The 15418-nt window shown below is 41.7% G+C and overlaps 1 protein-coding gene across 4 annotated transcripts in view; it reads left to right on the forward strand.

Annotated features, from left to right (window-relative positions):
- Positions 1–15418, forward strand: part of dachd (dachshund d) — a 90314-nt gene that overhangs the window by 55657 nt on the left and 19239 nt on the right. For 2 of the 4 annotated variants that reach the window (XM_055015059.1, XM_023276650.3), the window contains exons 4-6: positions 11442–11614; positions 11746–11881; positions 11978–12109. In XM_055015059.1, coding sequence (XP_054871034.1) covers positions 11442–11614; positions 11746–11881; positions 11978–12109 — 441 coding nt within the window. Of the gene's footprint in view, positions 1–11441; positions 11615–11735; positions 11882–11977; positions 12110–15418 lie in introns of all 4 variants that reach the window. The other 2 variants (XM_055015058.1, XM_055015060.1) reach the window with 1 other exon arrangement.

The raw sequence follows: 15418 nt of genomic DNA on the forward strand, positions 1-15418 counted from the left end.
GCACTGTGGAGCCATGAAACACAGCTAGCAGCGTGTTGTCTTCTTCATCGAGCACCGCACTTCTGCTCACATGTTTATTTTTAACGGAGGAGTTTTGCAATTTCACGAAACAATAAGAACCGACTTACAAGAGCGCGTTACATTACAGAATTATTTAACATTCCAAAAGTGCCTCAGTCTGGTCTGATTTATGAGCTGGAGTATTTTGGAGTGTGAATGCCTAATATGTCCAGCTCTCAAGCCTATTATCCAATAGCAATCCAAACATATAAATCACTTGACTGATATAGCATGGAGTGGGCAGAGGGGGAACTGTATTTGGCTGTAGCTTTGTTGGGACTGGACTGACTGTTGTTCTGAGTGCTGACTGGGGAATGACTTCATGCTGTTTTTAACAGACTCAGACCACAGCTGCTCTGAGGAAATGGACTGGGCTGTTTTATAATCACCCAGCTTAAACTAAGACCCACACAAACGGATGTGTTTACTTACACAAATTATGTTACCAACCATGATAGGAATTGATATGATAATGAGCATGCTTCTGATAATACCACAAAGGACATAGATCCATTTAATCAAAATGAACTACTACATAAACCCATTGAAGGGGAAAAAAATCCTCCTCAGGGCTAAAATACAGGTGCCTCATCTCAGTGTTTGTCTGAAGCAGATCTTGTATTGTGAAGCGCTTAAAGCAAAGCACAGCAGAGCCAGCCAGTGAAGGACACTCTGTACTGTTTGTAGAGTTGGATTGCCTGCCGCTGTCTTTGTGTTGATGTAAATTGAACAGGCTAATGTTTCTCCCTCGCATTAAATATTCATCACAATTAGACCTTCCTGTTTGCATCAATGTTATTAATTATAAGGAAAAAACAGCCAGTTCAACTCTCTACTAAAATAACCAAACATCTTGAGTGAGAGCTGGAAAGGAGGAAATAGATATGTTTAAAGAAATCTGAGGGAAGTATAAAAAGATGTGTTAGAGACAGATAGAGACATGGAGATGGAGCAACATCAAAATGTAAAGAGAGACAGAATGAGAGGTGTGGGGGAGGCTTTCTTTGATTTTTTTTCCCCTCACACTCTTTAGTTGGGCAGAGGGAGCCCTCTCAAAGCACAATGTGGATTGTTCCTGCGCCTCTCAGGAAATGCCACAATTACAGATCACAGACCAAGCAAAACACGTGTGGCGCTTGGCCTTGAGGGGGATAAACAGCCCGCCATTCCCTCCCAGTGCATTGACCCCAGCCACAACCTTCATTACTGGGAGAAAAAATATTGTCAGCTGCCCACTAACAAACACCTGCCAATTTCAAGAGAAGGAATTGGTTTTTCAGCCACGGAGGGAAAATAAAGTGTTTCTTAGAACTGCAGAAAAGGAGTAGGAAACAAAGATAAGGCAGGCTTCACCCTTGTCCTGTTTTCTTCGTCGCTTTTTTTTCTCTGTCTCACTTACTTCTCCGTCTTTCACCCTCTGTCTCTCTCTGGCCACTGGGTGCTGCCCTGCCACTCATCTGACTCCTCACCACACAACTCTAATGGAGCTCAAATCCTGTTTGTAATTAGATATGGGAATTCCACTGTCATCAGCCAGATGATGCCACGACATGCCGACCAAACAACTCACCGAAAGACAGCGCCGCAGTTAAAGGAGAAGACACAACAGCCGTTGCTAACTTTTCAGATATTACTGCACATTTCATCCCAAACCCGTAACATTGCAGCTAAACCATAGAAGCACTTGCATTGTGCGGTACTAATCGTAAACCTGAAAGCCCTTTGTCTTACATCTATGGCTGCAGTCCAGGCCGCCTGTGCACAACAGGGAGTGGGAAGCCACATGCTAGGCTGAAGTTGGACGGGTGGTGACAGGTACCTGGAGTGTTGCCTGACTGAGAGTTGAGAGAAGAGGTTCTGGGTGAGATGATGAGGAAGCATCATTCTTTCTTCCCAGGGTCATCAGGCTAATTTCTGCAAGCCCTACCCCTCACGCTCGTATGTTTAGGTGTGTGTGAGAATAAGTGTGTGTGTGTGTGTGTCTATCTGTGTGTGTGCATGCTTGCGTGAGAGAGAAAGAGGGGGCCTTGGCCCCTGAGAGCGCTCTGTGAGGAGACCACAGCTGTACACTCCCAGCAGCTAATTGGTCCTTATCTAGCTGTCCCATTCATCTTCATTTTTTACCAATTACTGAGCATTATCTGTGTTCTCAGTTGGGTATGGGACTTAATCCTTTTTGGTTAAGCTGGTGCTACAGCTTGCAAATTTCAGATGGAGGAAGGGGATGGGTGGTGGAGGGAGGGAAGGAGGTAGGGAGGAGGGCGCGGCGGCGTAGTATGTGGAGGGGAGGGGGGGCAAAAGTCATAGCAAAAAACAAACTCTGAAACTTCCCATCATCCCTCAGTGGCAGGAAGCAATCGATAAACAATGACATCACATGAAGGAGAGGGGAAAAAATGGAAGGGATCAATTATTGGCGTTATAATTCAAGTCCTTGTTTGCAAACGTTGCAGCCTCATTGATTAGGCCGTTCTTGTTGCACTCACCATTATTGACTTGTTAAAACCATATTTTCTCATCATCAGTGGTTTTGCGCACACAGATAACGTTTTAAGGAGGAGGGGCGTGCCATTAATTATTCAACATGTATTCATTTTAAAGCACAGCAAGTCAAAATCATCCTGTTTACTCTACAAACAATACGAGTTCAGTACATTGCTCATCCAGAAGGTACATCAAGACGCCGCAATCTGGGGCAGTTAGCCTTAATTTTCTGAGATCAATGCATAACTAGGCTCCTCTCTATATGGGGTCCGTGCTTGGCCATGTTGCAGAGCTGAGTGGAGTCAGCCTGGAGACCATGCACTAATTACTGGAGTGTTTACTGCTCTGTTGGATAACATTTGTACCATTTTGGACCATATAACTGAGTCTGTGTACTTTGCGATAGACTGATGAATAAGACATTAAGCTGACACTGAAAATGAATGAAATTACTGTGGAAAAAAATTATAGTCATCAATTATGAAGGGAAGCCTAAAATGGGGGAAAAGAGACACGCACACACACGTATGTATACTTACAGAACATACAGGCATGCATGTCTGCAGACGCATACAGTCATGCACACAAAAGCAGGACACATATAGAGACACTGCTCCTGCACTTTGATAGGGATCTGTTTGGTCACACTCTCTGCGCCAGCTGTCAGCCCAGCTCCACTGCTGCGATTTAATTAGTCTGTTTATGTCCTTTCTAATAATAAAGCTCTCTGGGTGGAAGGACACATCCAACTAGCTAACTACGCGCTCCAACCTGCTAGCTGCACTAGTGCTGGTGGCCCAGCGCTGCTAAATGTGGGCCATGATGGAGGATGGTGGCAACTTCCTGCTCCTCTAGACAGAACATTGGCCCTCAGGCTCAGATCTAGTATCACCCCCTACTCAATCCTAACCTTAACCATTAGGGGATAAAGCACACACTGACCTGATATGAGTGTCTAGGGGCAACTTCATCCATCTTCCTTCCCTAGCTCTCTTATGGGAGCCTTTGTCAGCCAAAGCTCTTTGGAGAGACTAGATTGTAGCCATAGGCTGAAGAGAATTCATTTCACGAACATATCATAACACCTCTTTCACTGTGACAGATTATTGTCGTGTCTGATTTATGCAATTAGAGCGTGGTTTGTTGTGATCTTCTTTATTCTGAGATCAGAGCCTCACTGGACAAAATGGGATGTGTTTAAGCTGCCAGTGTTGGGGATATTGGGGACTATTGGTGGTAAGTGAGTCAGACACACTGAGCTCGACAGAGACTGGCAGAGCAGACTGGCAGAGCAGACAGACAGCCTTCCAGTCTGAGTGAAGAGCTTGATGGGTCTCTGTCTCTCTCTTGGGCTTTGGCCCTCACCATCTCTCTATTAGTCTGCCAGGCTCATGGGAGCCAGGTGACAGATAAGTGAAGAACGACACACACATTTTAATAGACATTTCAAAAGATAAACCTGATAATCATTTCTCTTTTTAATGAAGTCTAATGTCCTCGTTCTAATTCCGTTTGCGTCGGCTGTTAAGCATCAGCGTAATACTTGAATATGCATGATTGGGAAATTGTGAGGCACACTGATGTAACTACAAAATACACAAACGCAGACAACTGCAGAAATAGATTACAATAACAGGGGGGAATTGATTAAACATTATTTCCGTAATGATCCATATCAAGTTCTATCATCTTTGAGTGGCAGCGGAGTAGTGGTGTTGTAGAGAGAAAGAGACGCGAGGAGAGGCTAGACAAACCGTGTTATGGAAATATTTGTTTGATTGTCTCTTGCGGTTAGTTCACAATAGCAGGAGCAGAGCTATAAAAAACAACTGACCAGTCGAGTTGTCATCCCTCATCAACATTAGGCCTCATTCTTCATTAATTGGATAGATTAATTTGGAGCGCTTTGATGCGGGGGTGATGCATGTGTTCGGCTGTCCCCTCCTCACTATTCTCTGTCAGGTTGAATTTAGCCAGGGAAGGGGCTGACCTTTGAAAGTGAAGAGATCAACACAATTTGAAAAGACAATGTCACTTGGTGTAAATGTGATACGTGTAATAAATGACATTCAACCTTTCAGTGATGATGAGCTTTCGCAGGTCGGAGTAATGTGAAATATGCATGGCATGTGATTGTGTAGAATATGGAGCAGTTTTCACATGCTATAGCCATGACGCTGCGGCATCAGAGCCTGAATATCATGTCCTCTCATTTCACTATGATTATGTCTAAGAGGACACATTAGCATAGAGTAATGATATTACTGTGTACACAATAACAGTAATGACAACAACAAAATGACAATCTCTTACACTGTGATTACACTGTAAATATGTCCCATTGTCTGACTACACAGCAAGTCAAAGAGGTTTCCTGTGATAGAAATAGTTGATTCTGTTCTGCAGGAACACTCCATCAGTTGCCTCAACTGAAAGGTGTTTTTTTTTTTTTTTTCTCAATTATGATATGGGAACCCTCATCCAAATAGAGCTATCAGCCCATACTGAGCCCAGACATCTCCACCATCACAAAGCCTCTCCTCTGGGACCAAGATAAAGAGGGAGAGAGTGAGCAAGTTCAAACAGTGTTGAGGAATTTCACAATCAGCATGTCCTTCACAGTGTGAACAAACAAAGGAAGGTATTTCTTCATAAATTATGTTTAGGATTCTCCGACAAAATACTCACTTCAACGAAACAACTGAAATAACCCCAACATGCTGTTCTTTCGGTGTATTTTGTACTTAAACATAATTAAATGTAAACTACTTTTTTCTAGACAGTGACAGACATCACAGCTACCCTGGACTCATTAGCACTACAAACTCTAAACTATACACCGCATTACTGATTTTCTCTCACAAGCTGCTTGTAATAGAGGAAGTGAGAGCGCAGGAGGTAGTGATGCTAATTTTGTAATTAAAACGGATGATCTGATGACCACATGCAAACCGATCCTCACCCCCCCCCTCCACTAAAGCGATATGACGGCAGAGTGGGTCGTGATTGATAACGCTCGTCAATATATTTCATTTCAGGAGCCTTAGTCAAATGACAACTGGTTGTCATTGACTGAAAGCAATCTTTTTAAAAGGGGAGCCTTTGCTAAGTATCAGATGAAAATGATTCCTCTGTCTGCTTGGGTGTCACTGTCTGTAGGAGCTTTATTGATTGGGCTTGAATATATTGCAGCCGCAGTAGTAACAGCTGCTAGTAATATCTCTCCACTCCTTCTGCTCTCCTCTTCTGCTCACAACACTTTCCGTGCCACAGCTTATTGTAAGTGATGGGGATACTGGTGCTCTCGCGCCGATTCTGCGTGTTTATCAAGAGTGATGTGTGACAAATGTAAAGTGAGCCTGGTTCCGACCCAAATTAGAGAAGCGAACAGTGCTCTGCTAATGTGTCCTGAAGGCCTGGCTGTCTCGGCCATCCCTAGCCACGTGCATGATTGCGTTAACTAAACCCACCATTGTCTCCCCCGCTCTGCACTCGCTGTGTTATCAAGCACAAGGATGTTGGCATTGGTTGGTAAAGGTCATTTACTGTAATGAGATTTGCCACATGCAAGCATATGGCTTGATTATTGCCCTGTTCGTTAACATTTTCAGCAAAGAGACAAATAGACAGCTAAAATGGGAACTGCTGCGGGTGGGGCAATGGCGAAACGTGTTTAGCATTTTCTCCTCAAAGAAAGGAAGAACTTCTTTCACAACAGATCTGTCAGCAAGATGATTGATCTTTCAATTTTCATAAGGAATGCATGCCATTAGAGCTGAGGATTTAAATTATCCTATAAAAGTTGCCTGCCTTAGATTTTATACACTTAAAGGACAAACACCTCTGTCTGTCTCCTTGATAATTTCTACCACATGTTACACTCCAGTGGTTTGGGTTGGAAAGCAATTATGTTACCTCATCAAACCCGAAATGTTTTCTTATCATGGTTTCTCTTACATTACATTAGGCATTTTGGCAGGAAATCTTTGCCCACCTGAATCATTGGAAAGTACATATCTTTATCCTGGCATGCTGAACACATTTTGTTTGTTGATGTGAATTAGCTGGAAATGTATCCAATCATCGTGGCTCTCGGAATGTAAAACATATTGTTTGCATGTGTTTTTATGTCTGGCTGGCTGTGTGTGTGTGTGTGTGTGTGTGTGTGTGTGTGTGTGTGTGTGTGTGTGTGTGTGTGTGTGTGTGTGTGTGTGTGTGTGTGTGTGTGTGTGTGTGTGTGTGTGTGTGTGTGTACGTACCTTTGCACAATTATCTCCACTACATCATTGTCTGTAACCGTGTGTTTTCATGTTTACCTCTCTTTGTTATGGCAAGATGTATTCTTTTTATGTGTCCGTTTATGTGTTTGCTTGTGTGTGCACACGTGCGTGTATATGCATACGTGAGCATTACAGCAGGTATTTAACAAAGACAAGATGTTTGCTTTATTATCAACATTAACTGCGTAAACACAAAAAGCTTCAAAGTTTCATTCAGTGACACTGAAGGGCTGTGGGTGGCTACATCAAAGCTCAATACCTTCCTCTCTCCCCCCATTTTAATGAGAAACAGGACTCACCAGCCTTGACTGAACCTGCCATCTGTGTGTGTGTCTGTTTTTTCTTGTTTGCTTGTGTGTGTGTGTACACTTGTGTGTATGAATGTGGGAGAAGCCGTGTTTCTGTGCACATGTAAGCATGCACTTGTGTTGTCTAAAGTGGCACCACGATGCCAGACAACATATTTATGGAGGCTGTGTGTTATGTTTGATCTAATGGGTAGAAGACTTCCTCCATCTCGCATGGCAGGGTTTCTGATTTTGAAGGAGATTAACAGTTATAGTAAAGATGAATAGCTGATTAGTGCTATGGAGAGACCTCTAAATGTCTCGCCGCATGACAGACACTTTTTCATGAGCCATTCATTTCCTTTTGGGACTGGTGTGCAAATCCTTGATATGACCACAACAAAGAGTCTCCATGTGTGTACACCACCGGCTCACCTTTGTTGGAGAAATACATACACAACGTGGGGGCATTTTACAAGCGCAATTAGGAGGAAAACTGAGATTGTTTTGCAAGCGGCAGACTGCATATGCATTGTGCGGTGAGTCAGTCCATTTAGCTGCTTGACTGGAATGGTCCTGTTCAGTTTGACAGATCAGAAGAGGAAAAAATATCTCAACACCCTGAAAACCAAAGGCTTAGCAGTGAGCAAATCAGCCCTTTGTCTTGTTCAATTCAAATCAAAGGATAACCAGGAATGTTTGTTTGACAACAGCATTTACAATGCATTGTTCTGAAGCCCAGAGCCTCCCAAACAAAGACAGATAGGCTTTAAACAAGTCATTTAATTAGCACCGGATCCCCAGCTTTGGCTGCGCCAACCAATTATACATTCCTGAGGCATGTGCAGGTCCTATTTCACAGGAGCGAGAGGCAGATCCTCTCCAGCCCTGTCTCTTACAGTACATCTCTCCCCTTCCATTTAAGAGAAGGTAAATAGCCCAGACAGACAGCTTCATTAGCCAGCGTCTGAAGAGCGCAGGGCCGATTGTCGCTTAAATAGTGCGCTTTTACTGCAGGCCCAGCCAGCGACCTCCGATCAATTACAGCTGACATTATTGTTTGTCGGGAGCTTTTTTCCTGGACAGAGGGAGTAAAAAACGAGATCAGGCCTGAGCTTTGGCTGGAAATGTAATCTTCCCCCTCTCTTTGGTTCTTTCGTTCCACAAACAATAAATCATTCAGTTGAAGAGATAATAAAGTGCCAAGTAGGAGCTAGTTTAATTTTTGTCAGGGGAAATCTGTCCACAACAGAGTTAAGGGTAAGGGGCTGGCTGCTTTCCTCATACCATTTTCAATGACAATGGCTTAGATCCTTTTTTCCTTATTTCTCTCTGTAGGGTTAGATGGCCAGAGAGGCAGAAGTTGTGTTTCGATGAAGATTAACTGCAGCACAAATCACTGCAAGTTATCATTTTTTTGTCATCAAAATAAATGACTGCTCTCTTTTTAATCATTTTAAAAACATTCAATCTTTCTTTCTTTCTTTTTTTGGTGTGATTCTTTTAAGTAGCAGACCTACCGTCGGCCGTGTGGTTTGGTTCTGATGTAACAGCTTTTTAATCATGTTGTTACCAAGGGCTGTTTTAATTCATTCAATTCATCCTCCGTGATTCAGATCTTTGCTTATCCATGTGTGAACTCCCAAGCACTGCACGACATAATAGCTGAGCTGTTTATATTGGTATTAAGTGATTTGTAGTTTTAATGATGGTAAATAGGAGTTCACCTTTGTAGGTCCCTCAGGCTTACTTCAGGTAAATTACTCCAAATGCATTGTTTATGCCCTTCAGGAGAGAGGGGGGCTTGTGGGAATTCACCTCTCATCAGGTCTGAACTTCTGTATCAGAGATAAACAGAAACTGACAAATATGTTTCTAACGGTTTGCCCACTGGAATATCTGCACAATATACAAGTGATTAATGAGTCCGACTAATGTTTGTTGATTCTGTTTTCTGAAAAGAAGAAAAACACAAAAATCACTGTTTATTATTGCCGAGTTGAGAAAAAAAAAGTTTGGGTCAGTGTACTGCAATTATTTGTAGTTCTTTCATTGAACAAGAAAAAAACTGAGCAAATGAGAGGACATTGCATATGAATGAAAGGACACTAAAAACACTTAAGTAAGGACACTAAAAAGCCAGATTCCTTGAATAAATTAATATCCTCCTCACCTGGCTCCTTTCAGCTCCAAATAAAGGGATTTGGTGGACCCTCGTTGGTCTGTGGCACATTCCCCTACAGTGGCCTGAATGGGTCTTTATGGGAGAAACATCGCTTTAGGATGGGGTGACATGAAAGGGGCTGGACAGGCACTGAAAGCGAGACTAATACCCCTTAGAGCGAACAGACGTCCAGTGTTTCTGCGCCAGGCTGTCAGTCAGGTGGAGGCACATCGCTAAAATTCACATACCATCAAGTACGAGGCATTAAAAAAAGGGGGATACGTCGAGGAATGCTATTAACAGAGAGGAGACTTTTGTGTGTTGCGGGTGACTCTTCACCTCTTTTCACCTCTTTTTTAAGCTTTATTGATATGGTGAAAATCCGTCTTTCTGCATGTAGTTGTGTTTGATTGAATGGGTGTAATGTATCCACGGCGAAGGCAGAATAAGTCTCTTCAGTCTGGCCCTTGAGTGGCCTTGAAAGCCTGATAGGTAGCCTAGACCTCTCCATGTTGTCCTACAGTAAGTACCCCCGCAATCAGGCCCTCTGTGGCGTTTTTTAATTGAGCTTAGCCTGCTGAGTGGTAATTGATTCAGTCTGAGCTTCAGCAGAGGCGCTGATACAAGGTGCTGCTTGGCTTCCGCCTTTCTTTAATCTCCCCTGCTTTATATTGTTTGGGAATACTCGCCACTGAGAAACTGCATGCCATCTTTCTTATGGAAATCAATGCTTCTTTTGGAAGGAGGGGAATGACAGAGAGGAGTACTTCTCATGTCCTTTCATTTTCAACCAGTGTCCTTCTCTTTAGAGGCTTCGCCATGCAGATCTCCTTGCCCTTTGGCTACTGATGTTTTGTCAGAAAAGAAGAGTGGAGTTGTTTTGTGGATAGCTTTCTGTAGTGTGGTATCTTTTTTTTTCTCCCCCCACCTCCTCCTTTCTTTCACACAGCTTTTTTATATTTTTCTTTTTTACCTTGAACCAGGCTGCCAAGAAAGAGAGAAAAAAAGGAGTGAAAAATCAACAGAGAGGCTCAATCAGATCCAATAGTGTCTATGAGGTTTTCTTTAAAGCATTTGAGGAAAAGCATCTGAGTGGCGGAGGAATGAGACCAAACTGTTCCCAGTCACTTTTGATCCTGCCAGTTCAAAGTCCCCATAGAGCAGAGGGTGGAGAGGGGGGTGCCATGGTTGAGGGAGGGGGGTACAGACACCTAGCTTTGACCTTCTGTCTGCGCTCATGTCCTTTGAAAGTCGGCTTGTTTTCATTAAGCCATTCAGAAGCACAGTGCAGGGCCACAGTTTGACTAGCTACTAACCCCCTATGGTATCTTTATTAGACATTCTTTACATTTTCAGACTGCTAATGTCTTCAATTTTACCAATTAGGCGTCCATTGCCAGACAGCAATTGAATAATTTAAAACATTTGTAAGATATCTCTGATGTTGTAATGGAATAATTTGTGTGCATATAAAAGAGTAAAAAAAAAAAAAAAAAAAAAAAAAGAAAATCCCATTATTGTGCGAGCTGAAAGTGACTTCCTCTTTTTGGTCTCACTCACTTCGTCTCTCTTTCTCTGGTCTGGAATATCAGCTGCTATGATTAGCCTAAAGTCATTGCCACGCTGTAGTCTAGCGGTACTTGTTTGTCATTAGCACATTTAACTAGTCATTTGGGTAATGGCTTTCAAGATTGCCTTTGTTTTTACAGAGATATTTTTTATATGTAAATATTGAGACAATTTCCATAATGTGCCCTTTTTATTCATCACAGAATAATTGATGCATCTTTATAGCAGTGTAAACTTTGGTCTTTGAATGACTGTGTATATAGTTATTATCCCCTTTTTCTTTATTATTATTGCAGTGGTATCTATTATTAACGTATGCAGTAAAACATTTATGTGTATTATGTTAACATGGAAAGATACCCGAGATGTGATTAATTTAAATCATTCCATTCTTTTCCTAATGGATAGCAGTGTAAAGCTTTAGTGTTATTGGACACCAGTTTTAAAGGGTGCCTTAGTGGTGGGAATTAGTGATTGCTGAATTAGCACCAGCAGGTTTTTTGAGTTTTTCAGCCGGAGCTTCACAAGTTTCCCCTGTGAGTATCTCACTCATAATATGCATCATTGAGTAACCAACGACCTCTTCATGTGTCTCAGGCCTGGAACTCCCCTTCATGATGATGCCACACCCCCTGATCCCAGTCAGCCTGCCCCCAGCCTCTGTCACCATGGCGATGAGCCAGATGAACCACCTCAGCACCATTGCAAACATGGCTGCCGCAGCACAGGGCCAGAGTCTGCCCTCCAGAATGGTCACCTCTGTTATAAAGGTAAATTTTAAAACTGAAAGCACAACAGCAGACGTTGTGAACACACCTCCCCCCTTCTTGTAGTGCAACATTTGAGTCTACAACTGGATATTTATTTTGGGTGTGTGCTTTTGTGGCTGCTGGGGTTTCAGGAACGTGTGCCGGACAGTCCCTCCCCTGCTCCTTCCTTAGAAGACAACAGGAGGCCGGGGAGTCACCCATCGTCCCACCGCAGCAGCAGTGTGTCCAGCTCCCCAGCCCACACAGAAAGCTCCTCAGACAGGATACGTAAGTACAAAATGGGGCTGTTCACATTGTAAAATAAAGAGCTTAAATGCAACGCATCTTAGTAACATCGCTTTGGTTTTATCCCCATTGTTGCAGCGGCGCACCACAATGGCCTGTCCATGAACCAAGCCCTGCTAGGCCTGTCCCCCAACATCATACCCGGGCCTAAAGAGGGAGACCTGGCCCACGACATGAGCCATGAAGCAAAGAGGATGCACGCTGACAAAGGTGAGTTAAGTTTCATTGTTTAAAAAAATGCAATAGAGAGACATCTATTCACACGATAGTCTTTTTGCCAACAAGGATTTTCAGGACGGCCGTTATTAAACAAAGAGTGATGCAGTAGTTTGTTTATTTTAAAGAAGATAACATGCCACTTATGCTACTTAGAATGTAACTTTGAGTTTCTTTATGTTTGAAAATGAACAAATACTAAGCTTACAAGTTATAAAAAAAAGATAACTCCACATTTAAGTTACTTAGAATGTAGCTGTCAGTTTCTTCTTGTTTGAAAATTACATAAACACATACAAACAAAATTTCCAAGCCACTAAGCTGGCTTTATTCTAGGAGCCAATAGTATAAAGTTCTGGAAGTGAAGTCTGAAAACAAAGGTGAAGGCTCAGAAATCGAGTGAGAGCAGAGCAGGTGTAGGAGTGTGAAAAAAGGACTCAAGGTAATATCACAACAACAGGGGACTGAGCTAACAGTGGAGACAAGAAGCCCACATTTGGTTAATGGTTCAACAAAGGCAGAGTAGCTTAAGAAAGTTTAATTAAATTGACAGATGACAACTTGCCGACTTTCATCACTGAAAAGAAATTGAAAGAAACTGATAATCCATCAGGAAACTGTCTGCATGCCAAAAGAAATTTCTCATCAAAAGGAAAAAAAAACTTGAGATTTCTAAAACTTTTTGATGATGTTTCAAGTCCTTGGAAATTGATCATACAATTTGAGAAATATTAAGCTTTTAATTTGGAGTCATCGTCTTTAGTCTGGCTGCCTTCAGTTTGTCCCAGCTGAAGATTGTGTTAATTTAACAACACACCTAAATGAGCTTCTTAAACCAAATTTCTCAGTTTAGTAGGTGTTTTTTCACAGACCAAAAATCTAATTTGCTCTGAAGAAGAGGCAAACTGTATCTCTCTATCTCTATATGTGTGTGTGTGTGTGTGTGTGTATGTATGTATAAATAAACTATCTGTGGATGTGTGTGTTGGAGCTGTTTTTAGGCTCTACAGTTGCAGGGTGTTGCTGTGTTCACCTGCTGTAAATGTGTTTCTTTTGCAGAATATGTCAGCTCTACATTGTAATGATAACAAATAATGACATGTTTGGAGTTTCCTTAATTCACTACAAAAATATGTACCAGTGCAACTATTAAGTGCCGTCATTCAAAATGGGTTTTGAATAGTCAGTGATAGTGATTTTCGCACAAATTTTGAATTTTTTATATTTTTAAGCATCATTTTTTTACTTTTTAAAAAATATATCCGATAAATATATTATACAGATTTAGGAAAGAACCTGCCATCAGTGCCAAATCTGAACAAAGAAGGGAAAATAATTCACAATGTTGAATCTAAATTACATTGTCACTGAGTGTCATCACTGTTAATTGTTTTTATTATTTAATTCTAATTTTGTTTTGCATGTACAAAAAAAAAGAAAAAAGAGAGAAGGAGAAGATAGAAATCTACTAAGTACGCCAGATTAAATACAAAACGAAGCAAATAATAGATTTTAGTATTCTCTGTTGGTTTTCGGAGCTGTGCTGGGCTGTGCTGGGTGATCCGGAGTGGGGTGAGGCTGATAATGATATTAAAACCACTATGGAAATCATTGGGCTGTATGTTCCCTGTTGGCCAGGCTGACGTGAAGATCAGTGTTAGACCTTCACTCACAGGGTGTGAAGCAGTGAATAGTAATAATTAGCAGGATCATGAGCAGAATTTATGGGTCACAAACTGTCTAACTGTGTGTGAGAATGTGTGTGTGTGTGTGTGTGTGTGTGTGTGTGTGTGTGTGTGTGTGTGTGTGTGTGTGTGTGTGTGTGTGTGTGTGTGTGTGTGTGGGTGTGTGTGTGTGTGTGTGTGTGCTGGAAAAGAGAATAGAGTCACACAAACAAAGACTAATGCAACAAAAAAAGAAAACAAAAGAGGTTCAATCAAGCATCCACATACACAAATAAGCTGAATGTTTCCTCAATAATACAAATCTTACATCTCAGCTGAAGTGCCTCCTCCATACTCGGATAATCAACACAAATGACTCTAATTTCTTCGCAATATTAGAGCAGAAAGCAAATGACCCAGCAATCCACGCCAGTTTTAACTAGTTGACCTACGCACATCTACTCACAAACACACGCTGTATTATCTTTGAGATTGTCAATTCCTAATATGTCACTGGACTTGATTAGGATTCTGAGCTCTCCAGTGTGTGCACCAGAGGTCTCGGGCTGTGGAAAACATTTTTATAAAATAACCCATTAATGCAGAGGAGTGCAACTAAATTAGTTACCAATTTGCTGAGCATGAATTAATGAAGAGAGCTTCTCCCGGCTCCCACAGTTGTAATTTTCATAATAACCCCAGACCTTTATTTGGCAGGTTGTTTAGTTTTTTCGTTTGAAGGTTTTCATTAGTCTAATGAGGACTGTGCAAGGGCGAGCAGTCAGCACAATTTACATGAGGAAGCTATCATAATAAATGAGGCAATTTGAATAACATGCACAGGTTTATGCAGCGAGATAAGAGAGATTGTAGCAGCCAGATACAGAGGTAACCAATACATTAGAACCAACTAATAACCAAAGTAATTCCAATAAAAGCTTTAAGTGAAGGGAATAAAATTAATGATAGATATATTGAACTGTAATGATATGATACACGATGCATTAGATTAATAAAATAAATGTGCTCCATTGTTAAAGAGGGAAGAGGCCTCACCATTCCAAGCTTTGTTTATGGTGAGCTTTTTAATTAGGCTTGTTCATCGCATCAGTTTGTTTAGATAAATGAGATAACATTCCAATGGTTTAATGATATCTCTCCACTTGTTTGATCTTTATGATCCTGGCAGAGCATTAAATTAATCTCTTGCAATGCACTCTTAGAAGAGAGCACAGGGGGTGCAGAGGAAGGATGCAGTGCCCCGGCTTATGTGGAGGCTATTTAAATAGCCAGACACCTCAGAGACAGTCGGTATAATGTCTCATCACTCATATCCTATGAACATGTCTCATCTTTTTCATGTCATCTCTGGTGATGAAGGACAAAGGCTGTTTGTTGTCGTATAAAAAAGACAGTTTCCAAAGTTGTGTCACCCAGTGCAGAGCAACCAGATGGTAGTTTTTTGGGCAGCTTGTTTGAACGTGATTATTTTTTGTCCAAATTTTGCCTGAGAAAAAGGGGAGATTAGATGATGTGTGAGAAAAAAGGCAAGTAGAAAGCTAAGTGTTATCTCACATGTGACTAATTGAATTGCTTCAAACAGAAAGTCTGTGGCAATAGCTTCCGACAAGCCTCTGTC

Source organism: Amphiprion ocellaris, chromosome 11 (genome assembly GCF_022539595.1).
Source record: "Amphiprion ocellaris isolate individual 3 ecotype Okinawa chromosome 11, ASM2253959v1, whole genome shotgun sequence".
In the NCBI taxonomy this organism is placed as follows: domain Eukaryota; kingdom Metazoa; phylum Chordata; class Actinopteri; family Pomacentridae; genus Amphiprion; species Amphiprion ocellaris.